At 42.3% G+C, this 25,291-nt stretch overlaps 1 protein-coding gene across 1 annotated transcript in view; it reads left to right on the forward strand.

The window, feature by feature from the left end:
• LOC120930598 (extracellular calcium-sensing receptor-like) overlaps positions 1-23,968 on the forward strand; it is a 33,568-nt gene extending 9,600 nt beyond the window's left edge. Inside the window, exons 2-5 of the mRNA XM_040341773.1 lie at positions 8,191-9,021; positions 17,068-17,295; positions 21,634-21,751; positions 22,956-23,968. Of these exons, the coding sequence (XP_040197707.1) occupies positions 8,191-9,021; positions 17,068-17,295; positions 21,634-21,751; positions 22,956-23,866 (2,088 nt within the window). The 3' untranslated portion in view covers positions 23,867-23,968. The remainder of the gene's footprint in view (positions 1-8,190; positions 9,022-17,067; positions 17,296-21,633; positions 21,752-22,955) is intronic.
• Positions 23,969-25,291: the final 1,323 nt, after the last annotated feature.

Here is a 25,291-nt window from a genome sequence, read left to right on the forward strand (position 1 = left end):
TAAAACATTCTTAAAGGATTACATCACAAGCAAGAAATGTGACATTTCAGTATGGGACAACTCTATTGAAATTGCATCAGCAAGAGAACGGGGTTATTCTAGCAAGAGAAGAATTAATAAAACGAGGCAAGAAAATGTGGTTTAGTGCGCCTTTTTAAGACATTGTTCTCTTGCTAGAATAAAAGCTTTCAAATGACGAATGTGCCATATCCCAAACAAACGCGAGTTTTACCTGAACGAGCGCTCCCGTCTCCTCATTTGGACTGAGCATGCGCGGGGTTTTTGTACGCTGCTTTTGTGTACAGACGACCGAACATGTCTGACGGACACGATTCCAGCAGACTGTTTTAAAGCAAGACCAGGAAACAGTTGTTCGTTGGAAAACGGTCTGGCCGACGATTGTTTGCTGGAATCCTGTCTGTTACTGCCTACACACGAACGAACATGTCCGCTGAAACTGGTCCGCGGACCAGTTTCAGCAGACATGTTTGGTCGTGAGTACGGGGCCTCAGATAAAGTGTCAACCAAATTATATATGAATTGTTAGTGCCTTATTCCAGGACACTGTGCAGGCAGGAAGTAATGGTTGTACTGTGAGCCTTAGTGTGAGTCACCTCTACCAAAAGATGAGTTAAAAAATGAATGTAAAGAAAAAATAAAGAAAAAGAACAATACAGTCTGGTTGTGACCAACAACAATTATTGTCAAGTCCTAAACCAGAAATTAAATATAGAGCGACAATTGATTGATATGAATATATACCATCCCTCGATAGGGTGCATAGAGTAAAATATATATATATGCTTGCTGTTATTACTTAAAAATGAAAAAGGACCAGCAACAGTAAAAAGTGAACATGTGAGGAGTGAAGTTGAACGTCCGAGCTCACATATACAATTAATCAAAAATAAACAAACACCCCTCAGTGGGTATAAGCAATGGATTTGCTAGAAAGACCTCTTGATTAAACAGGATCTCAAGGACCAAACAATTGTTCAGTTTGGAAACAATGTATCACTGATGACAAAAGTGCATATTTAGAAAAACAAAATAGTGACTTCATGTGATTTTCTTCTTGATCGATTTTAACGTGACTTTTGTGCTCCCCCTGTTGGGTCCCCACTCACCAGATGTTGGCACCCCTAGGGGCAAAAGGCAATGGTGGTGGTACCTCGGTAATTGTTGTTGCGCTGGTTTATATTCCTAAACAGCAAGACAATACTTTTTCACCTCTCCAGAGGGGGAGGGAAGGGAATCCAAGCAGCTTCCAGGTGTCCGAAGGATAATAATTAAAAAAGAAAAAAAGAAATCCACATAGCGTGACACTGCGTTTGTAAAAGAAAAAGACCATTCGTCTTTATTTAAAAAATATAATCATATATGAATCTGCTAGTTGTTAGGTGGTATAGCAAACCAACCAATAATCCCAAATCCCCGTGGGATATATGTACAAGTATGCAGAGAAAAATTAGTTTAAGAAGACATTTCCAGGGAGTGAAAAAATATAATGAAATTAAAATTGAAGATCAGAGGACCAATCAAAAAATAGGCTTGTAAAAATAAAGATAAAAATAAAAATGAGCTACGATGGCACAATAAGCCCTGTTATCCGTTCCTACTCACGAGCTAACAAGCGAAGCCTGTGTCACACGATACCGCCGTGCAGACAGCAGAGAGCGTTCGTGTCTTCCCGTTCAGGCAAATCGCGGCTCGGAGGACAGCGATACAGTCAGCTGGTTGGCCGTGCGTACGTGTGTGCTTGCGTCTATGGTCACCTAAAGTCACATGAAAATCACATGAAGTCACTATTTTGTTTTTCTAAATATGCACTTTTGTCATCAGTGATACATTGTTTCCAAACTGAACAATTGTTTGGTCCTTGAGATCCTGTTTAATCAAGAGGTCTTTCTAGCAAATCCATTGCTTATACCCACTGAGGGGTGTTTGTTTATTTTTGATTAATTGTATATGTGAGCTCGGACGTTCAACTTCACTCCTCACATGTTCACTTTTTACTGTTGCTGGTCCTTTTTCATTTTTAAGTAATAACAGCAAGCATATATATATATTTTACTCTATGCACCCTATCGAGGGATGGTATATATTCATATCAATCAATTGTCGCTCTATATTTAATTTCTGGTTTAGGACTTGACAATAATTGTTGTTGGTCACAACCAGACTGTATTGTTCTTTTTCTTTATTTTTTCTTTACATTCATTTTTTAACTCATCTTTTGGTAGAGGTGACTCACACTAAGGCTCACAGTACAACCATTACTTCCTGCCTGCACAGTGTCCTGGAATAAGGCACTAACAATTCATATATAATTTGGTTGACACTTAATCTTACAGTCACTTTAGGGTGGTAAACCCTGAACTTTCACTTATAGTGCCCTGGGGGACACTTTATATATATTTTTTGTGTTTTATATATATATTTTTTAATTTGGATATCACGGAACACTGGATCTGTGCACCTATTGCACATATCATCACCCTGAAGTTACACTTTGGAACCACCTATGACACCTAGCACATAGGACATTACCAGAACTGCAATTTAATCTACTGGCTGCCTTCACACTCCTTTTGAAACACACGCACCAATTTCACTGGAAGAACCAACGGATCATTGGGTCACCAGTGTTGATTATAAGCAATAACAGAGGGTAGCACCTGGTCGTTTGGATAAACGATAAGAAGGTCTAGGAGACCCACTTTCATTGGTCTCTCCTAGTAATTGGAGCTCCCCTACAAATATAACATCGTCTTATAACATAGGACATCTTGTGGACACTCAAACACAAAGTATAAGCAGCGCCATTACCCATTCACTTACATGGCTGCCCTATACAATTTGTATTTACCGATAAATCCTTTTCCTGCTTAAAGTCATTACTAGACATGTGCGTTCCCGTTCGTAACGAATAGATTGTCGTACGAATTTGTTAGTATTCGTACATTCAGATCAATTCGAACATCCGAAAAGCTGAAAGAACCAAAATCCAAAAATTACGGAATTACGAATAAGCAAAGTAATGAACAAGCGAAAATACGAACGTACGATTGGACAATCTTACTAAAATACGAAACACCGAAACAGCAAAAGAACAAAAATGACATCTATAACGAACGATTTGCATTCCGCATTTTAAATCCTTTGTCTGTTCGTATTTTCATTCTATGTTCGTATTTTCATTTGTGCGTTTTGTAAATCCGTTTCTTTGTCTGTTCGTAAATTTGTGCACTCATATCGTTCTTTTGAATGGGCACTGGGCAGTGTAGTTAGTGAGTGATAATCTTATTTAATATCTTAGCCAATCAGCTTATCTCTTTTGTGCTGAGTCACATTGTACAGTGTAAAGCCTCGTACACATGATCGGACTTCAAACAAATGTTTCCGTGGATTTTTGTTGAAGAGAGTTGGCCAGACTTTTAAAACAGAAAAAGTTTGTCCGATGGAGCGTACACATGGTCGGATTTTTTTGGAAAACGCTCATTTTGAAGTTTGTTGGCAAAAATTCCGACTGTGTGTACGGGGCTTAAGAGAAAGTCTATCTTAATATGGATTAGCCGCGTGTTGCGATGTATTTACAAAAGTACAAAATTACAAATCCATTAAACTAAAATTATTATCTAACAAAATTACGAATTTCGAATCAACGAAAATAAATTAGACAGAATTACGAATCATTCAGTATAAACAAAAATAAAACTGTTACGAAAATACGAACGGGTCCGAATAGAAAAACTTGCGTTTTACGAAATATGAACGGGTCCGAATAGGAAAACTTGTGTCTTAAGAAATTACGAATCTTTACGAACCTACGGAACGAGAAGAAAGGAAACAAAAAAAAAAACTTTTTTTTTTGTTGTGCACATGTCTAGTCATTACTCAAATTAAGGCATTTTAAAGCTTGATCAGACCTACTAAACTCATGTTCTTGGCATCTGTATGTTTGAAGGTTACTGTCCATTAATGGGTGTTTTTGGTATACAATGATGGTGAAATCCAATTGGTGGGCTTGTCACACATTAAAATTTCAATAAAGTAGAGTCCAGGGTATTAGTGAACCAGTTACTTGATCCAAACGGATCCCTTTAACCACTTCCCCACCGGGCCAGTTCTGGCATTTCTCTCCTACAAGTAAAAAATCTTCTTTTTTTGTATTTATTTTTTAAGAAAATTGGGCCAAATTCCCAAAAGAGATACGCAGACTTAACTGCTGTTCAGCCTGCGTATCCCTGTGCCTAACTTTGGAAACGATTCTCAAATGGCTTTTTCCAAAGTTAGGCAGAAAATCTGACATGTGTAAGACACTTACACGGTCAGATTTTAGGATGCAGTACCGCATCCGCCACTGGGGGCATTTCTCATTGAAATGCAGCTTTGCGTATGCAAATGAGGACTTAAGCAGATTTTCAAAGCATTTGATCACTGTGATTTCTGCCTAAGTTCCGAATTTGCCTGCGCAAAACTAGGGCTGGTTTTATAATGTGGAAAGTTAGTCACACATTGTAAAGGCCCATTCCAGCGACGACATTTGGTATGCATTCCCGAGGGAGAACTCCACGCCAATTTTTAAATTCAAAACCGGCATGGGTTCCCCCCCCAGGAGCATACCAGGCCCTTAGGTCTGGTATGGGTTGTAAGGAGACCCCCCCTCCGCCGAAAAATCGACGTAGGGGGTCCCCCTACAATCCATACCAGACCCGTATCCAAAGCACGCTACCCGGCCGGTCAGGAAGGGAGTGGGGACGAGCGAGCGCCCCCCCTCCTGAGCCGTGCCAGGCCGCATGCCCTCAACATGGGGGGGTTGGGTGCTCTGGGGCAGGGGGGCGCACTGCGGGCCCCCCCACCCCAGAGCACCCTGTCCCCATGTTGATGAGGACAGGACCTCTTCCCGACAACCCTTGCCGTTGGTTGTCGGGGTCTGCGGGAGGGGGCTTATCGGAATCTGGGAGTCCCCTCAAATAAGGAGGCCCCCAGATACCGGCCCCCCACCCTAAGTGAATGGATATGGGGTACATCGTACCCCTATCCATTCACCTGGAGGCAAAAAGTAAAAGTTAGTAAACACACAACACAAGGCTTTTTAAAATAATTTATTATTCTGCTCCGGATGCCCCCCCTGTCTTCTTTATTAGCTCAATTACCAGGGGGGGCTTCTTCTTCCACTCTCCGGGGGTCTTCTTCCACTCTCCGGGGGGGGTTTCTTCTTCCGCTCTCCGGGGGGGGGGGGTCTCCGGACTCCGGGGGGCTTCTCCCATCTTCTCCCCTCTTCCGCTGTTGACTCGGCGAACCCCGGTTCTTCTGGAGATGTCCGGTGCCTTCTTCTTCAGCGCTGGCTGCCTGCTATCTGTGTGTGTTAGCTCAATTTCAAACAGGCAGCCGGCGCGGTCTTCTGTGACGTCAGGGTCTTCTGTTCTTCTCCCCTCTTCCGATGTTGCCTCGTCGCCTGTTGTCACTGCAATGATGGAAGCGCGCCTTGCATCCCATTTATATAGGCATCACCGTCCCATCATGCTCCGGCAGGTACCCACGTGGTGGGTGCACGTGGGTAGGCACCCACCACGTGGGTACCTGCCGGAGCATGATGGGACGGTGATGCCTATATAAATGGGATGCAAGGCGCGCTTCCATCATTGCAGTGACAACAGGCGACGAGGCAACATCGGAAGAGGGGAGAAGAACAGACGACCCTGACGTCACAGAAGACCGCGCCGGCTGCCTGTTTGAAATTGAGCTAACACACACAGATAGCAGGCAGCCAGCGCTGAAGAAGAAGGCACCGGACATCTCCAGAAGAACCGGGGTTCGCCGAGTCAACAGCGGAAGAGGGGAGAAGATGGAAGAAGCCCCCCGGAGTCCGGAGAAGCCCCCCCCCGGAGAGCGGAAGAAGAAACCCCCCCCGGAGAGTGGAAGAAGACCCCCGGAGAGTGGAAGAAGAAGCCCCCCCTGGTAATTGAGCTAATAACGACAGGGGGGGCATCTGGAGCAGAATAATAAATTATTTTAAAAAGCCTTGTGTTGTGTGTTTACTAACTTTTACTTTTTGCCTCCAGGTGAATGGATAGGGGTACGATGTACCCCATATCCATTCACTTAGGGTGGGGGGCCGGTATCTGGGGGCCCCCTTATTAAAGGGGACTCCCAGATTCCGATAAGCCCCCGCCCGCAGACCCCGACAACCAACGGCAAGGGTTGTCGGGAAGAGGTCCTGTCCTCATCAACATGGGGACAGGGTGCTCTGGGGTGGGGGGGCCCGCAGTGCGCCCCCCTGCCCCAGAGCACCCAACCCCCCCATGTTGAGGGCATGCGGCCTGGCACGGCTCAGGAGGGGGGGGGCGCTCGCTCGTCCCCACTCCCTTCCTGACCGGCCGGGTAGCGTGCTTTGGATACGGGTCTGGTATGGATTGTAGGGGGACCCCCTACGTCAATTTTTCGGCGTGAGGGGGTCTCCTTACAACCCATACCAGACCTAAGGGCCTGGTATGCTCCTGGGGGGGGAACCCATGCCGGTTTTTTCTTTGAAAATTGGCATGGAGTTCTCCCTCTCAGGAATACATGCTGAGCGACGCTGTCATTTTTTTTTTAAATTATTTGTTCTCCCGGCGCGTCTTTTTTTTTTCACCCGTCGCAACTTTAGTGTCCCGTCGAAATTCTCAAAGCCGCCCGGCGTTAATTACGTTTGCGCGCTGCACGTCGGGAAAATGACGTCACACGCATGCGCAGTACGGCCGGCGCGGGAGCGCGCCTCATTTAAATTTTAAACGCCCCCAGGAGAGGAGGACCGCCTTACGACGGCGGCACTTAAGTTACACGGCATGTAATTTCTAGGTAAGTGCTTTGACGATCAGGCACTTAGGTAGAAATTTTAAGTCAGTGTAACTTAACTGCTGAAATTTAAGTTACGCAGCTTTTTTGAGAATTTGGCCCATTGTTCAGAACCCCCAAACATTATATATATATATATATATATATATATATATATATATATATATATATATACATATCTATTTTTTTCTTTTTTGCAGAGACCATAGAGAATAAAATGGCAGTTGTTGCCATTTGTTTTTGTACCAAGCTATGGCACTTAAAAATCTCCATAGGCGACACAGGTTACCAGTTTAGAGTAACAGAGTTTAGAGTTACAGAGGAGGTCCAGTGGTAGAATTATTGCTCTTGCTATAAGGTTTAAAGTCTCCAGACTCCAGACCCTGATCCAGGAATTACAAAACCTGTAAAAAAACAAAAACACATTTTTTCTACTCGGAACACTACTCTGAAACCCCTTTCATATATCTTGAATCCCAGGACTACAATTGAAAAAATAAATAAAAAATTCTTCATCAGTTTAGGCCGATATACTGTATATTCTTCTACATATTTTTGGTGAAAAAAATCGCAAGAAGCGTATATTGATTGGTTTGCGGAAAAGTTAAAGAATCTACAAACTATGGAAAAGATTTATGGCATTTTTATATATATATTTTTAACAAGTAATGGCGGTGATCTGCAATTTTTAGCGGTACTACGACATTACGATGGACAGATCAGACACTTTTGACACATTTTTGGGACCATTGACTTTTATACAGCGATCAGTGCTATAAATATGCACTGATTACTGTATAAATGTCACTGGCAGGGGCGATCAAGAGGTTAAATGTGTGTTCCCTAGGTGTGTTCTAACTGTATGGGGATGGGACTGACTAGGGGAGGAGACATATCATTGTCCCTACTTAGTAGGAACAAACAATATGTCTCCTCTCCCCTGACAGAACAGGGATTTGTGTGTTTACACACACAAATTCCTGTGCTGGCTCTCCTGCTGCGGGCGCAAGCTTGAGCGGAATTCCGTCGGAAAAAGCATCCACCTTTTTTTCCAACGGAAATTCTGCTTGTGTTTACAGGGCATAAGAGTCATAAATGCTATATTTTTTTATTTGTTGTCTGTGTCCTCCTTAGGGAGATTTCTTATATCTTCCTATTCTGGTGACCCCAGGACAAGAAATAAGAGGGTCCTTTTGCTATCGGTACTGGAAGACACTGAAGCAAAAGAAACCTGTCAAAGTGTCTCCATTATATGTATCAGCTGGCATTGAGCTGTAAAAAGAAATCTGAAAAGTTACAATATTTCTCTTCTCACTATGACTATCAGCTTAAAGTAATCTTTGCTTGTAGATAAGCCAGTGGTCAACCAGTCCTCTGTTGAGCGATCGGAGAAAGTTCCCGTCCTTTTTCAGGACAGTGCCGAGTGATTCATTCCAATCTCGTGGACTTGCACAACTGGTCTTGTATTTTGGTTGGTCATGGGTTGGAATTATTGCTACAAATGATGACTATGGCCAACAAGGAATCCAACTGATCAGACAAGATATAGTCAAGGCTGGGGCTTGTGTGGCGTACAGTGAAAACATTCTAATGAACCAACCAGATCGTAATGCTCCACATATAGTAAATGTGATTAAAAGGTCTACTGCCAAAGTCGTGGTGGCCTTCTGTAATGAAGCTGATCTGAACATTATCTTGGGTGAATGGTCAAGACAAAATGCTCCCAAGAAAATACTAATTGCCAGTGAAGCATGGTCAACAATGAACCTTGTTTCTTTTGAGAAATATACAAACCTTCTTACTGGTACCATTGGACTGACTTTCTCTAGTGGGACACTGCCAAACTTTAAAGAGTTTCTCAACAAGATCAATCCTTTCACTTCTATCGGTGGAGACTGGATTAAGGTATTTTGGGAGAACACTTATAAATGCACATTTGCCCATAACTTTACCTTAACATCAGCTTTGGAGACCTCAGAAGGAGAATGCACGGGATTTGAAAAACTAGACAAGATACAAAACAGCTTAACGGATTTCTCTACGCTAAGGTCCCCCTATAATTTCTACACTGCGGTCCATGTGGTGGCCAAAGCTTTGGAAGATCTTCAAAAATGCCCTCAAGGCAAAGGCCCATTTGCTGATGCAAACTGTGCAGATGTGTGGAATTTAAAACCTTGGCAGGTATTGTTCTCTCAGTTTTTTTCATTTGGTGTCTATTTTGTCTAAAGCTTACCTTGCATATAGGTATTAATAGCCGGATTCACAAAGACTTACGCCAACGTATCTTTATATACGCCGCGTAAGTCCATGGATGCGCCGTCGTATCTATGCGCCTTATTCTTGTAATGAGATAAGCCTGAATTCTGGCTCCATCTGACCGACGTAAGTCTCCTACGCCATCGTATCTTGGGCGCATATTTACGCTGGCCGCTAGGGGCGCTTCCAATGATTTACGCGTCGAATATGTAAATGACCTAGATACGCCGATTCACGAATGTACTTGCGCCCGTCGCAGTAAGCTACGTCGTTTACATAAGGCGTACTTCCGGCGTAAAGATAAACCACCAAATAGCTGGTCTAAGTCATGTTAGGGTATGGACGTCGGAACTGCGGTCGGATTTTACATTGTTTACGTAAGTCGTACGTGAATGGGGCTGGGGGTAGGTTACGTTCACGCCGTTGCCATTGAGCCGTCGTATCTTAGGGCGTAAATTTGACGTGATTCTGAGCATGCGCGCGCATGCGCCGTTCGTTCGGGAATTCATTTACATGGGGTCACGGCTAATTTTAATACAACACGCCCACTACCTTCCTAATTTGAATTAGGCCGGCTTATGCCGGCCCATTTACGCTACGCCGCCTTAACTTAGGGAGCAAGTGCTTTGTGAATACTGTACTTGCCTCTCTATATTACGTCGGCGTAGCTTATATGAGATGCGCTACGCCCGCACAGAGATACGCCGCTCTCTGTGAATCTGGGCCATAGTTTCTATGTGACCCTTTTTGCATTTTGTTTTGTGTTACTAAATTTACAAAAAAGTGGAAAAAAAGGATATCTACAGAGAGAACTCTCCAACTAGTTCCAGTAAACCTGGATCAGTTGTCTGGAAGTTATCAGAACGATTGTTGTGTTTGAGCATACTTGTGAGCTCTCTGTAAATGTATAAATATTTTGTATATTCCTTCAAAAAGAATATACCCCTCCTGGGGTGGGGGGGTATTTTGAGAGGAGCCAACTTTTAAAGACTGTGGGCTAGATTCAGAAAACCCACCGTAAGTTTGTGCGGGCGTAGCGTATCTCAGATACGCTACGCCGCCGTAACTAAGTGAGGCTGGGGCTGGATTCACAAAGAACCTGCGCCCTAAGTTACAATTCAAATTGTCAAGAGGTGGGCGTGTTTTATGTAAATAAAACATGACCCCACGTAAATTACGTTTCTCACGAACGGCGCATGCGCCGGCTGTGAACGCATCCCAGTGCGCATGCTCCTAATCACGTCGCAAATAGTCAATGCTTTCGACGTGAACGTAATTTACGCAAAGCCCTATTTGCGAACGACTTACGCAAACGACGTAAAATTTTCAAAATTCGACGCGGGAACGACGTCCATATTTAACATTGGCTATGCCTCATATAGCAGGAGTAACGTTACGCCGGAAAAGCCTTAAAAAGCCGGAAAAATCCGCCGTGCGCACATACGTTTCTGAATCGGCGTATCCATCTCATTTGCATATTCTACGCTGAAATCGACGGAAGCGCCACCTAGCGGCCAGCGTAAATATGCAACTAAGATACGACGGCGTAAGAGACTTACGCCAGTCGGATCTTAGCCTAATTTTGGCGTATCTTGCTTTCTGAATACAGAAAGAAGATACGCCGGCGCAGGTTTGAATTTACACGGCGTATCAATAGATACGCCGTCGAAAATTCTTACTGAATCTAGCGCTGTGTGTGGTTTTAAGATACAGTCATGACCAAACATCTTGGTACCCCTACATTTCTGTCAGATAATGCACCACTTTGCCCAGAAAATTGCTATTATACATTTTTAGGCATTCTCGTGTTTATTTATTTTGTTTGTATTGGTATGACGCAAAAAAGTGGAGAAACAAAAAGACAAATTTGACACATTCCACACAAACTCCAAGAATGGACTGGACAAAATGTTTGGCACCTCCACAAAATTGCAAGAAATAATTGCATTCCAAGTTTGTGATGCTCCTTTAATTTGTAATTAAACTCACCTCTATCAATTAACAGATGCTGACAATATAGAAATCACACCGGCAACCATTTAAAATTGTAAAAAAATGACTCAACCTTTCTGTTGTGTGTCTCTGTGTGCCACATGGAGCATGGGAAAGAGAAAGAGCAGCAAAGAATTGTCTGAGGATTTGAGAAGAAAAATTGTGGAAAAGCATGGACGATCTCAAGGTTACAAGCAGGGCTTGAGTCCTACGAGAACACATGGGAGCATCGTTCCTCTACTTTTTGCACAGCAGGAACGACATTCTCATTAGCAGCATGGCCCAGACCTGGCTGTGGCCGGTATGAGGTGTGCGGCCGCTCCTCCTATAAACGGAACACTTTTGTGTTTGCCCCTATTTATCATGAGCTGAAAACATCCCAGTTCTTGCATGGCCAGCATACTCACTGGACATGACACCCATTGAGCCATGTCACCCATGTTCGGGATTCTCTGGATTGGTCTATATGACAGTGTGTTCCAGTTCCTTCCACTATCCAGCAACTTCACACAGCCATTGAAAAGGAATGGACCATCATTCCATAGGCCACAATCAACAACCTGATCAACTCTATGCAAAGGAGATTTGCTGCACTGCGTGAGGAACATGGTGGTCACACCAGATACTGACTGGTTTTTCGGACCCCCCCCCCAATACAGTAAAATTGCACATTTTAGATTGGCCTTTTATTGTGGCCAGCCTAATGCACACCTGTGCCATAATCATGCTGTCTAATCAGCATCTTGATATGCCACACCTGTGAGGTAGATGGATTATCTCAGCAAAGGAGAAGTGCTCACTAAGGCCCCTTTCACATTGAGGAGTTTTTCAGGCGGTACAGCGCTAAAAATAGCGCTGCTATCCCGCCTGAAAAACTCCTGCACTGCAGACTCAATGTGAAAGCCCGAGGGCTTTCACACTGAGGCGATGCGCTGGCGGGAGACAAAAAAATCTCCTGTCAGCAGCATCTTTGGAGCGGTGAGAGGAGTGGCATGTATACCGCTCCTTCACCGCTCCTTCCCATTGAAAACAATGGGAACCGCGGCAATACCGCCCGCAATGCGCCTCTATAGAGGCGCATTGCGGGCGGTATTAACCCTTTATCGGCCGCTAGCGGGGGTTAATACCGCACCGCTAGCGGCTGATACCCGCGGCAATTCCGGCGGTATAGCGCCGCTATTTTTAGCGGCGTTATACCGCCACCGCAGCTCCCGCCCCAGTCTGAAAGGGGCCTTACACAGATTTAGACAGATTTGTGAACAATATTTGAGAGAAATGGGCCTTTTGTGTACATAGAAAAAGTTATAGATCTTTGAGATCTTTGAGTTCAGCTCATGATAAATATCGGGTAAACACAAAAGTGTTGCGTTTATAATTTTTCATAGTGTATGTGTGTGTATATATATATATATATATATATATATATATATATATATATATATGTATATATATATATATGTATATATATTATATATACACACACATTTTTTTTTGAGCTGGGGGAATCCTCCGGGTACTCCGGTTTCCTCCCACACTCCAAAGACATGCTGGTAGGTTTATTGGCTTCTGCCTAAAATTGGCCTCAGTATATGAATGTGAGTTAGGGACCTTAGATTGTAAGCTCCTTGAGGGTAGGGACCAGGGGCGGACTGACCATTGCGGCACTCGGGCATTGTCCGAGGGCCCCATGCCACTAGGGGGCCCCATCAGGGTTGCCAGGCTCAGGTAAAACCAGGGAAAATATGTAAAAATCTCTGTTTTTTTACATCTGTCCCTGATATGTCCGAAACCAGTGCCGATCCTGACTTCCCTGGGGCCCTAAGCAAAATGACATGTCACATTAAAGTTGAGAAGCGGGGGGGCTGCCAAAAATGACATGTCACTGCCGACGGGGGTGTTCTGCTGTCGGAAATGATATCTTACATTAAACTGAGAAGCGGGGGGTGCAGACTTCTTACCTCTTCTCCCATGCAGCCAGCAAGTTGAGAAGCAGGGTGAGGGGCTGAAAATGACTTCTCACCAGGCGGGGCCTCTAGTAATTTGGAGGGCCCTCCGCAGCTTTGCGGGGCCCTAAGCGGCTTGCATAGTGAGCCTATAGGGCGGATCGGCCATGTCCGAAACTGACATGCTTTTGATGTGAAAATCACGAGATTTTAGCTGCCCTGCCTCTGCACTGCCTCCTGGCGTGGTGGCGACCTGTAAGCCCAGGGGCCCCATAATCTTGTATTGCCCGGGGGCCCCATGAGTTGTCAGTCCGCCCCTGGTAAGGACTGATGTGAATGTACACTGTATATGTAAAGTGCTGCCTAAATTGACGGCGCTATATAAGTACCTAAATAATAATAATAATAATCTTGGGTGAGTTCCCACACTTTTTCCCCAGGACTTGACCCCTTGTTACAAGTTCATCTCCAGAGATCTTAATGTTCCTGTGTCCACTGAGCAAAACATTGTCAAGAAGTTTACAGTCCATGGCACTGTAGCTAATCTCCCTGGGCGTGGACGAAAGAGAAACATTGATCAAAGATTGCATTGCAACAAAGGACTGTTGGAAAGGTGGATAAAGAACCTTAATCAACTTCCAGACAAATTTAAGCTGACCTTCAGGCACAGGGTACAACTGTGTCAGCTCGCACTATACGTTACCATCTGAATGAGAAGGAATGCTATGGTAGGAGACCCAGGAGTACCCACTGCTGACACAGAAACATAAACGTATATGAGGGAGCAAAAATCCTTTTAGGACAATGCGCTATGGACAGATAAAATAAAATTACATATTTTTGGTACAGCCCATCATTCTACTGTTTTCAGAAAAAGCAAATGAGGCCTTTAAAGAATAAAGTCCCTAAAGCATACTTGCCAACTGTCCCTTTTTTAACGGGACAGTCCAGTCAAATAGGAAAATAGGACCTAGTCCCGGCTAATTTAGCCTGCTGGGACTTCTCCCGGCTAGTGGGGAACGCAGACCGAAACAATGGCCGCCGCAGCTGTCCGCGATCCGTCCGCGGCGCTGAATGACTGAATCATGACTGTTATTGTCATGTGACGTCGCGTGCGCCGCTATGTATTATGGGAGTTGTAGTCTGAGAGTCTCTGCGGCCGTGCGGGTGCGGCGTTGGCTACGTGCTCGAGTGACAAGCTCCAGGCACTCAGCCTGCTCCCAGGGGGTGGAGTCAGTTACTGTGAAAAGAGCAGCGCAGCCAGCCAAGCCACGTGCTAGACCAGACCTGACCTCCTATTTTCCCGCCGACTCCAGTCACAGTGCCTGCCTCTGCTGCCACAAGGTAGGTCACTTGTTTCATAAATATAAACAGCACAAAACCGTAATTTATTAATTTGGTTATTGGTGGTGTCGGACAATTGAGCTTTTCTGTTAGCTCCCTCCATGTTACCTCAATGAGAGCTCATTTATATATACAGTATATATATATATATATATATATATATATATATATATATATACTCTCATGGAGGTAACAGAAAAAAAACTAATATTAGAAAAACATGATGAAAGATTAAGTAATATTGACTTAATATTAGTATCATTGACCCCCAATATCTATATATACAGATATCGGGGGTCAATGATATATATTTTAACCTCTAGAACACACATTGATTTGGATTTTGCAAAAAGAAAAACAAAGTCTCCTATATACTATATATGAATATACAATCGTTTTACTATTTATTCAATAATACGTCATCTTTTCATCATGTTTTTCTAATATTAGTTTTTTTTTTAGTTACCTCCATGAGAGCTATATATATATATATATATATATATATATATATATATATATATATATATATATATATATATATATATATATATATTTTTTTTTTTTAATTGAGCTTTTGTAAATCGTGTTATTGGTATCCCAGTTTACTAGTGCAGTGAGATACTTCTAGAAGTTAAAAAAAAAAAAAAATCTGCAAAATTAAAGAAATTAAGTTTGTGCATGAATATGAGGCCTATACATTTAATGGGAGATAGAGCGTAATGAACCACAATCATATGTTAGGGCAGGTTCACACTTGTGCGATGCCAGACATTGCATGTAATTTGCAGCACACTGCTGTTCACATTACATGTGATGTCTGTGTGGTGTGACTTTTTTTCTGTTCGGACCACAATCGGATCACATGTGTGTTCACACATATGCAATCTGATTCAAGTCTGAACTGTCAGTTGGAAGTGCGATACGCAAGCTGAACTGGGGGTGTCGTTAACATATAATGACACTCCCTAGCAGTTCGCATATGGCAGTGTGAACTGCCATGCGTGTCAGGTGCGATGCGGGAACCCGCAGTGGATTCGCAGGGTTCTCGCATTGCACCAGTGTGAACCGGGCCTAAGAAATATTTTTTTTAGTTTACAAAATGCATGCATGCAATGACAGTTGATAAGGATTAACCGCTTGCCAACCGCTGTACGGCGACAGAATGGCACGGTTGTGCACATGGGCGTCCAGGTATGTCCCCTTTAAGATGCGGAGCCATTGTTCGCGACTTGGTTCGGGAGCTTAATAGCTGTGCTGCAAAGTGTCCCTGGAATTTTTTTTCAAATGTTGGCAAATGTTGGCAACTATGCTAAAGTCACACATGGTGGAGGTTCACTGAGGTTTTGTGGGTTGCTTTGCTGCTTTAGGAACTGGATGTCTTGATTGTGTGCATGGCATTATGAAATCTAAAGACTACCAAAATATTCTGGGGTGCAATGTAGGGCCCGATTTCAGAAAGTTGTGTCTCAGTCAGAGGTCAAGGTCAAGGACAATGACCCAAAAAAAATATAAAAAAGAACCCAGAAATGGTTTAAGGCAAAGCGCTGGAGAGTACTGAAGTGACCAGCAATCAGACCAGATCTAAATCTCATAGAGCACTTGTGGAGAGATGGGAAAAGGCACCCTTTAAATCTGAGAGACCTGGCGCAGTTGGCAAAAGAAAAGTGGTCCAAAATTCCTGTAGAGATGTGTACGAATCTCATTGATGGTTACAGAAAGAGATTGATTTCAGTTATTTTTTCCTAGGAGTGTGCTACCAAATATTAAGTTGAGGTTTGCCAATAACTTTGTTCAGTCAATTTTTTGGAGTTTTGCATGGAATTTGTCAGATTTGGCTTTTTGTTTCTCCACTTTTTGTGTCATACCAATACAAACAAAACACATAAACATGAGAATGCCTAAACATTTGTAATTGCAAACAATTTTCTAGGTGAAGTGGTGCATTATCTAACAGAAATGCAGGTGTGCCAAGATTTTTGGCCATGCCTGTAGGTGGTCTCCACGGTTGGAGAAGACTATCAGACAGATGGAAATATAGGATCAGTCAAGATGTCTTGCAGACCCCAGTATGGAGATGATTCTGCTATTATATGTTTGCTAGTCCTGTCAGATGACCAGCTATACACCTTTGTTAAGTCCCATACACACGATTAGACTTTTTGACATAAAATGGCCGACGGATCTGTTTTATCTGATGATCCGACCGTGTGTACGCTCCATTGGACAAACTTTTTATGTTTTTCATCGGACAAATGTTTGCTGTGCAAACAGACAAACTTTCCGGCAACAAATGTCCTACGTCGGCTAATCCAATCGTGTGTACACAAGTCCATCAGACTTAAGTGCAAAGTACAAACACGTATGCTCAGAACCAATGCTAAAGATCAGACAACAATAGCAGAAGTTGCCAACAGGGTGGCGGTAAAGAGCTGAAAAACCACGTGATTTGGTGAAAGTTGACAGAAAAAGTCCTGCCATGTGTACAGTATGTAGAACAAGTTCACGGCCAATGCCCATTCGGAGCAAAATCCATGTAAAAGTCAGTTGGAAGTCCGATCGTGTGTATGAGGCTTTACACTTACCAAAATGGCCGCAACTAGTATGCAAAACCAGGAACCATAAATGTGGCTTAAAAAAAATATAAAATAAAAATGTTTTATTCTTTTTTTTTTTCTACCCTACCATGCAACAGCTCCTGTACTATATGAAAACGGTGAGATATATGCAAAGTAATGGAAGGGAACTCTACTTTGATGAAAATGGTGACCCACCTGCCGCATATGACATAGTGAACTGGCAGCTGAGCCCAGAAGGTAAAATACAACAAGTCAAGATTGGAAGTTATGACACCGCAGCACCTCCAGGAGAAATTTTTACCATAAACACAAGTGCCATTGTGTGGTCAATAGAAGATCACCAGGTATGAATAAACATATAACTAGAAATTGCCATTCCTTTTATATATATATATATATATATATATATATATATATATATATATATATATATATATATATATATATATATATATATATATATATATATATATTTACATAGTAGGTGAGATTGACAAGTCCATCAAGTCCAATCAAGTGTGATTATATGTCAGTATTACATTGTATATCCCTGTATGTTGTGATCATTCAGGTGCTTATCTAATAGTTTCTTGAAACTATTTATGTTCCCCACTGATACCACCGCCCGTGGAAGGTTCTCTTTTATATATCAAAAGACAAGTTTCTAAAACTTATACAGGGTACCCTCATCTGGACACTGGATACTGTTAAATGTGAACTCAGGCATAAAATAATACAGATCCGGTCCCTTGTAAAGCAGAGCGCAGACTGGAATAAAGAGAAGCAGCACAAAGAGCCAATACATCGGGCTGCTGTGCTCATGTGCAAAAAAAAATGCTGATTGGAGGAGAGAGGAGCTGCTTCCCTGTCCAATCCCAGGTACTTAAATTGGAGGTTTACCCGGAAATATGAATTTTTAACCTTAGAATAATGCTCATTTTGTCTAGGGGAATCAGCTATTTTTATTTAAATCGAAGCTGTACTTACCGTTTTAGAGAGCGATCTTCTCCGCCGCTTCCGGGTATGGGCTGTGGGACTGGGCGTTCCTATTTGACTGACAGTCTTCCGACAGGCTTCCGACAGTCGCATTCATCGCGTCACGATTTTCCGAAAGTAGCCGAACGTCGGTGCGCAGGCGCCGTATAGTGCCCCACCGACGTTCGACTTCTTTTGGCTACTCGTGACGCAATGTATGCGACTGTCGGAAGCCTGTCGGAAGCCTGTCAATCAAAAAGAAACGCCCAGTCCCAAAGACCCATACCCGGAAGCGGCGGAGAAGATCGCTCTCTACAACGGTAAGTACAGCTTCGATTTTAAAAAAACTAGCCAATTCCCCTAGACAAAATGAGCATCAATCTAAGGTGAAAATTTTTTTATAGGGTGAACTCCCGCTTTAATTGTAACTTAATTGCAGCAGATTAAAAGTAGGTCACAAAAAGCCAAATATGCAGATGCATAGATACAGTATATGAGAGCTGCTTTATCTACCAAAAGATTTATTTAGCCAGATTCAGGTATAGATACGCCGGCGTATCAGTAGATACGCTGTCGTAACTCCGAATCTGCGCCGTGGTATATTTAAGTGTATTCTGAAATTGAGATACGCTTAAATGTAGCTAAGATACGACCTCCGGCGCCATCGTATCTTAGCTGTCTATTTACGCTGGCCACTAGGGCGAGTAGGCTGATTTACGCCTAGAATGTGTAAATCAGCGAGATACGCCTATTCACGAACGTACGCTTGCCCGTCGCAGTAAAGATACGCCGTTTACGTAAGGCGTTTTCAGGCGTAAAGATAATCCACCAAAAAGATGGCGCAGCCGATGTTAAGTATGGACGTCGGAACCGCGTCTAATTTTTAAATTTTTACATCGTTTGCGTAAGTCGATTCAGGGCTGGGCGTAGGTTACGTTCACGTCAAAAGCATTGACTATTTGCGACGTGATTTGGAGCATACGCTCTGGCATACGTCCACGGATGGTGCATGCGCCGTTCGTTCAAAACGTAATTTACGCGGGGTCATGCTTTATTTACATAAAACACACCCACCTCTTCACAATTTGAATTAGGCGCGCTTACGCCGGCACATTTACGCTACGCCGTCGTAACTTAGGATGCAAGTGCTTTGTGAATACAGCACTTGCCTCTCTAACTTACGGCGGCGTAACGTAAATTACATACGCTACGCCCGCACAACTTTAAGCCGCCGTACGTGAATCTGGCCATATAACTTTTGCGTAAACCAATCAATATACGCTTATTACATTTTTTTTTACCAAAAATATGTGGAAGAATACATATCAGCCTAAACTGAGGAAATTAAATATAAAATAAAAAATGGGATATTTATTATAGCATAAAGTAAAAGCTATTGGGCTAGATTCAGTAAGACTTATGACGGGCGTATCAGTAGATACGCCGTTGTAAGTCCGAATCTGCGCCGTCGTATCTTTAAGCGTATGCTCAAATTGAGATACGCTTAAATGTTGCTAAGATACGACCGGCGTAAGTCTCCTATGCCGTCGTATCTTTGGGTGCATATTTACGCTGGCCGCTAGGTGGCGCTTCCGTTGATTTCTGCGTAGAATATGCAAATGAGCTAGATACGCCAATTTAGAAACGTACGGATTTTTTTTACGTTGTTTACGTGAGGCTTTTTCCGGCGTAAGGTTACCCCTGCTATATGAGGCGTAGCCAATGTTAAGTATGAACGTCGGGACAGCGTCGAATTTTCCGTCGTTTATGTCGTTTGTGTAAGTCGTTCACGAATAGGGCTTTGCGTAAATTACGTTGATGTCGAAAGCATTGACTATTTGCGACGTGATTAGGAGCATGCGCACTGGGATACGTTCACGGACGGCGCATGCGCCGTTCGTTAGAAACGTCATTAAGTGGGGTCATGTTTTATTAACATAAAACACGCCCACCTCTTCACAATTTGAATTAGGCCCGCTTACACCGGCACATTTACGCTACGCCGCCGTAACTTAGGGCGCAGGTTCTTTCTGAATACAGAACCTGCCTCACTAAGTTACGGCGGCATAGCGTATCTGCGCTACGCTACGCCCGCACAAAGTTACGGCGGGCTTTATGAATGTAGCCCATTGTGTTTTTTTCAAAATTGCCACACTTCATTTGTTTATAGCGCAAAAAATAAAAACTTTAGACTTTATTAGACACAACACATTAAACACATCCAGCAAGCTGTAGTTTGATAAGCAAATAATGGAGGTTATAAAAAAATGTATGCAAGAAGGCCAACAAGTAATCTCGATTTACAATAATGGTGTTAATGGGCAACACATCAAACCTTGGAGAGGACAAGCCACAACAAAAGAAAACTGGCAACCAAGTTCCGCTATGAAAGGGAAATGTAAGCTACAGGTGACCTAAGTCACCAACACTGGACTAAATATTACAATTTTTGATGCTGCGAAATGTAGAAGTTAAGGTTAGAATATGGTACAGTATATATACAGGGAGAATTGTATTGCTCATTTTCCACTCTATTGTTCCCTTACCTGGTTTAGTTTTCCTTTATTTTTCTTACAAACAAGTTTAACCAATCAAAACAAGGGTCATCTGAGATAGTTAGGAATATAACTTAATCTCCAGATAACGCCAATTAGCTGGAACTTGGGCCTGGAATAGTTCATTCATTCCTTCTAACTATTTTAGGTTATTTTGACCCGCTATATCGAGCAAACGCTATCTTCTTCCATTTTCGCTATAACTAAATATTACCTTGTATATTCTCCTATCTTGATTATATATGATTGTTATTATTGAGAGCTAGAATAACATCACTAAATTGTTATGATAATTGAAATGTCGCACTAAGGCAGCGTACACACGATCGGTCCATCCGATGAGAACGGTCTGATGGATTTTTCCATCAGTTAACCGATGAAGCTGACTGATGGTCAGTCGCACCTACACACCATCGGTTAAAAAAACGATCGTGTCAGAACACGGACACGTAAACCACATACGACGGCACTATAAAGGGGAAGTTCAAATCCAATGGCGCCACCCTTGGGGCTGCTTTGGCTGATTTTGTGTTAGTAAAAGACGTTTCGCGCTTTTCTGTCTGTTACAGCGTGATGAATGTGCTATCTCCATAACGAACGCTAATTTTACCAGAACGAGCGCTCCCGTCCCCTAATTTAGTTTGAGCATGCGTGGATTTTTAACCGATGGTCGTGCCTACTAACGATCGTTTTTTTTCTATCGGTTAGGAATCCATCTATTAAATTTAAAACAAGTTGGCTTTTTTTTAACCGATTGTTAAATAACCGATGACGCCCACACACGATCGGTTTGGACCGATGAAAACGGTCCAACAGACTGTTCTCATCGGTTTAACCGATCGTGTGTAAGCGGCCTTAGGAATACTCCTTACATTTGGTTCTATATACTTCACGAGAGAAGCATAGTTTTAACTGCTTTTTTATATTTTATTATTTTCATTGTGTTGTACTAATATGAATGGTACTATTCTTATGAACTTTTGTTATGCCTTATGAAAACATAATAAAATATTCAAACACGAAATTAGAAATTTCGATACCTCCTATTCTTAGAAGGCTTTACTTTGTTAAATAAACCAGTTTTTATTACTCAAAGCACACCAGGAACTGCAACGTGTACTAATGATTTTGTATCACATTCTATTAATATAGAGTTCAGTCTGCAGTGAGAGCTGTCCTCCAGGATTTCGTAAGGTTGCCATAAGTGGACAACCTGTCTGTTGTCATGACTGTGTCCCCTGTCCACCGGGAGAGATCTCCAACCAGACAGGTAAATGTGCAATGTTCAAGTCTATTTTTACCAGAGTCATACTTTACTAATCTATTTAGCCTGGAAAGCTCTTGGACGCCATTAACCACCTTAATACCGGGCACTTTTGCCCCCTTCCTTCCCAGACCAATTTTCAGCTTTCAGCACTCTCGCATTTTCAATGACAATTGCACGGTCCTGCTACACTGTACCCAAATGACATTTTTATCATTTTGTTCAAACAAATAGAGCTTTTGGTGGTATTTATTCACGACTCCGTTTTTTTTATTTTTTAAAAAAAAAGAGCGGAGATTTAAAGAAAAAACAATATTTTTTTATTCTATTTTAAAAGAAATCCAATAAAATCGTTTTTTTTTCATAAATTTGAGCCAAAGTTTTTTCTACTACATGTTTTTGGTAAGAAAAAATACCGTTAAGTGTATAATAATTGGTTTGTGTGATCACGGACATATTTACGCAAATGATCATGTACAGATGTGCGCAGGTGATCACGGACACATGTGTGCAAATGATCATTGGGACATGTGATTTTACTCTTACATATGTGGGGGACAGGTGTTTTTACTATATCGGGACATGTGTTTTGGGGACATGTGCGTTTACTTTGTGTGATTTATATTGTGGGGACACTAGACTTGTGATCAGTGAGTAAAAAACTGTAAAAAAACAGCTCACACTCACTGATCACCAGCCGGCTGCAGCGATCCACTCTCCTCACCGATGACTTCTGTGTGAGGAGAGGAGAGTCGATCGCCTAGCAACCGGCTCTCTGTTTACATCACATAACGACTGTGATTGGCCAGGCCGTCATGTGATCAGGAGGGCCAATCACAAAGCCCGCCTGCCGATCTGAGATGCACCGTGTCCGGGTGACACACGTGCATCGGGATTGCACCGCTGCGCGGGAATGCGCGTGCACGACCCCCCTCCTTCTGAGGGACGTTCCTGAATGTCCACTCAGAAGGTCAACTTCATCGGATATCTGACCCATCGGTCCATTTTCATCAGACGAACCGATCGTGTGTACAGGGCATGAGGGATTCAGTGACCATTGCAGGCTCTTTATTAATTTATTAGCACTCAGAACTATTAAACTCACTTACACTTTAAAATCAGAAAATTTAATTCTGTTGTAATGGTGAAATGATGCTATACGCTAAAAACATAAGTAACATTTTTTTTTTGCCTGTAAATTTTCTTTCAGACACAATCAACTGCCTGAAGTGCCAGTGGGATCATTGGCCAAATTCTCAGAAATCCAGATGCCTTCTGAAACCTATAGAGTATCTCTCAAATGAAGATCCACTGGGACAAACATTAACTGCCATCAGCATCATTTCCTCTTTGGTTTCAGTTGCCGTTATGAAACTTTTTATACAGTTTAAGGCAACCCCTTTAGTTAAAGCTAACAATTATTATATCAGCTGTCTTCTCTTGGTCTCCCTCTCATTGTGCTTTCTCTGCCCTGTAATTTTTATTGGTTATCCTCAGCGTGAGAGGTGCCTCCTGCGTCAGATTGCTTTTGGAATGATTTTTGCTCTCTGCATCTCATGTGTTTTGGCCAAGACCTTGATTGTAATATTTGCTTTTATAGCCACCATGCCAGACAGTAATCTCAGAAAGTGGGCAAACCCAAAAGTGTCCTACATGGTCATTGCAATGAGTTCATTCTTACAATTTGTTTTGTGTGTAGTCTGGTTGTGTATTGCTCCTCCCTTCCCAGAATACAACACACAATCTAAACCTGGAATAATTATTATCGAATGTAATGAAGGATCACCCGTTGCCTTCTGGACCATGTTGGGTTACCTCTTTCTTCTGGCCTCCGTTAGTTTTATTGTTGCCTTCCTGGCTCGTAGACTTCCTGACAGTTTCAATGAGGCCCAGTTTATTACCTTCAGCATGCTAGCTTTCCTCAGTGTCTGGATATCCTACATCCCAGCATCCCTCAGTGCACAGGGCAAATATATGGTGGCCATGGAGATCTTCGCCATCTTGGCCTCCAGTTGGGCTCTTATCACCTGCATGTTTTTCCCAAAATGTTTTATCATCTTGTTTAGACCCGAAATGAACACTAAAGAATTTCTAATGAGAAACAACATTTATAAAAGATAGCTTATTCAGTGTGTATGTGTAATGTGTTTTATTTCTTCAACATGCTAAATTGAGCTCAAAGTTTTATCTGCCTTAGCTTCTACTTAGGTTGTATAAGATTTATAGGCTCATTATTGATATTGTGTCATACATATTATTATTATAATTCTTATTATTTTATTCAGAATTTATTTAGTGGCAACAGTTTGCACAGCACTTTACAATGCAAGGTCAGACAGTACAGTTACAATACAATTTTATCAGGAGGTATCAGCGCCTTGCTTGTTGGAGCTTACAATCTAAGAGGAAGAATAAGGCGGTTATAAGGTAGTACCTGTGGGGGTAAACTTATAGAGATAGTGGAAGTACAGTTATTAGGTGGAGGTGGGATAGGTGTTATTGTAAGCTGGATGTAAGATTGGTGTTATGAGTAAGTGCTGTTGTTTTCGTGAAACGCATTGACATTCATCTCCTTATGCTCGAAGTGCTGTCATAATTGTATCTCTTTATATTTGATATGCAACAATAAAGTTTTGACATCTATTCGGTGTGTGTGGTCATCAACATTTCTTTTGTACTTGCTGATCTTGGAGGTCATCCTGGTGTGCAACTCTGGTTTGGATGCTGGACAAGGCGTTCAGCACAAACACCTTGACCGGTGTTTTTATTCATTATTGGAGTTGCGATTGGCTTCTCTGAAGATAACGGTTTTCGGGATCACCTAAAAGTGGACAGAGTAGGAGATATAAAATATCTAAAGTATAGATATTCAACGCACAGCATGTAATGTCAATCAAATTGGGTTAAAAGAAACACAAAATGACCTCACATAAAATAAAATTTAGCCAAAGTACTCTTCAAAAAATTGTATTTCCTTTTATTTCAGGATGAAGCATAAACCTTCTAAAAAGCTTCTCCACTGTACACTATTTGCTTGTGGGTCTCTTTTGTTTCCTTTAGGGCCCATTCACACTTTTGTGTTGTGGTAATGCACATGCTAAATGTGTTGACGCAATATGGTGCCAATCATTCTGAATTGCACTGCATTGCACCTTTCCAGCATACTGTATGTGTGTATGGTGCACTTCCAGAAATGGTACAGGCACTTTTGGTGCTTTAGGCAGCCCATTTAAATGAATGTGTGTGTTCTAATACACCACAGTGAAATAAATGGGCTTAATTTCTTTGTTTTAATGGTCCTAATCTTTGAAATTTGCCTATTCTTTTTCCAAATCAAGTTTTTACCTTGTTGGGCTGTTTTAGAGGATGTGCCCTATAAAACCACCACTTCGTTCTTTGATAATTTTTCTCTCAGTTGATGATATAACATATATAATTCAACACTGAGAGTTAAATTTCACAACCTCCATGATTAAGCTCAGGGTAGCAGGGTAAAACACATTGGGGGGGCGTGGCCTGGCAGGAGCCCAGGCTGAGGTTGGAGCA

This window comes from Rana temporaria, chromosome 3 (genome assembly GCF_905171775.1).
Source record: "Rana temporaria chromosome 3, aRanTem1.1, whole genome shotgun sequence".
NCBI classification, from domain to species: Eukaryota; Metazoa; Chordata; class Amphibia; order Anura; family Ranidae; genus Rana; species Rana temporaria.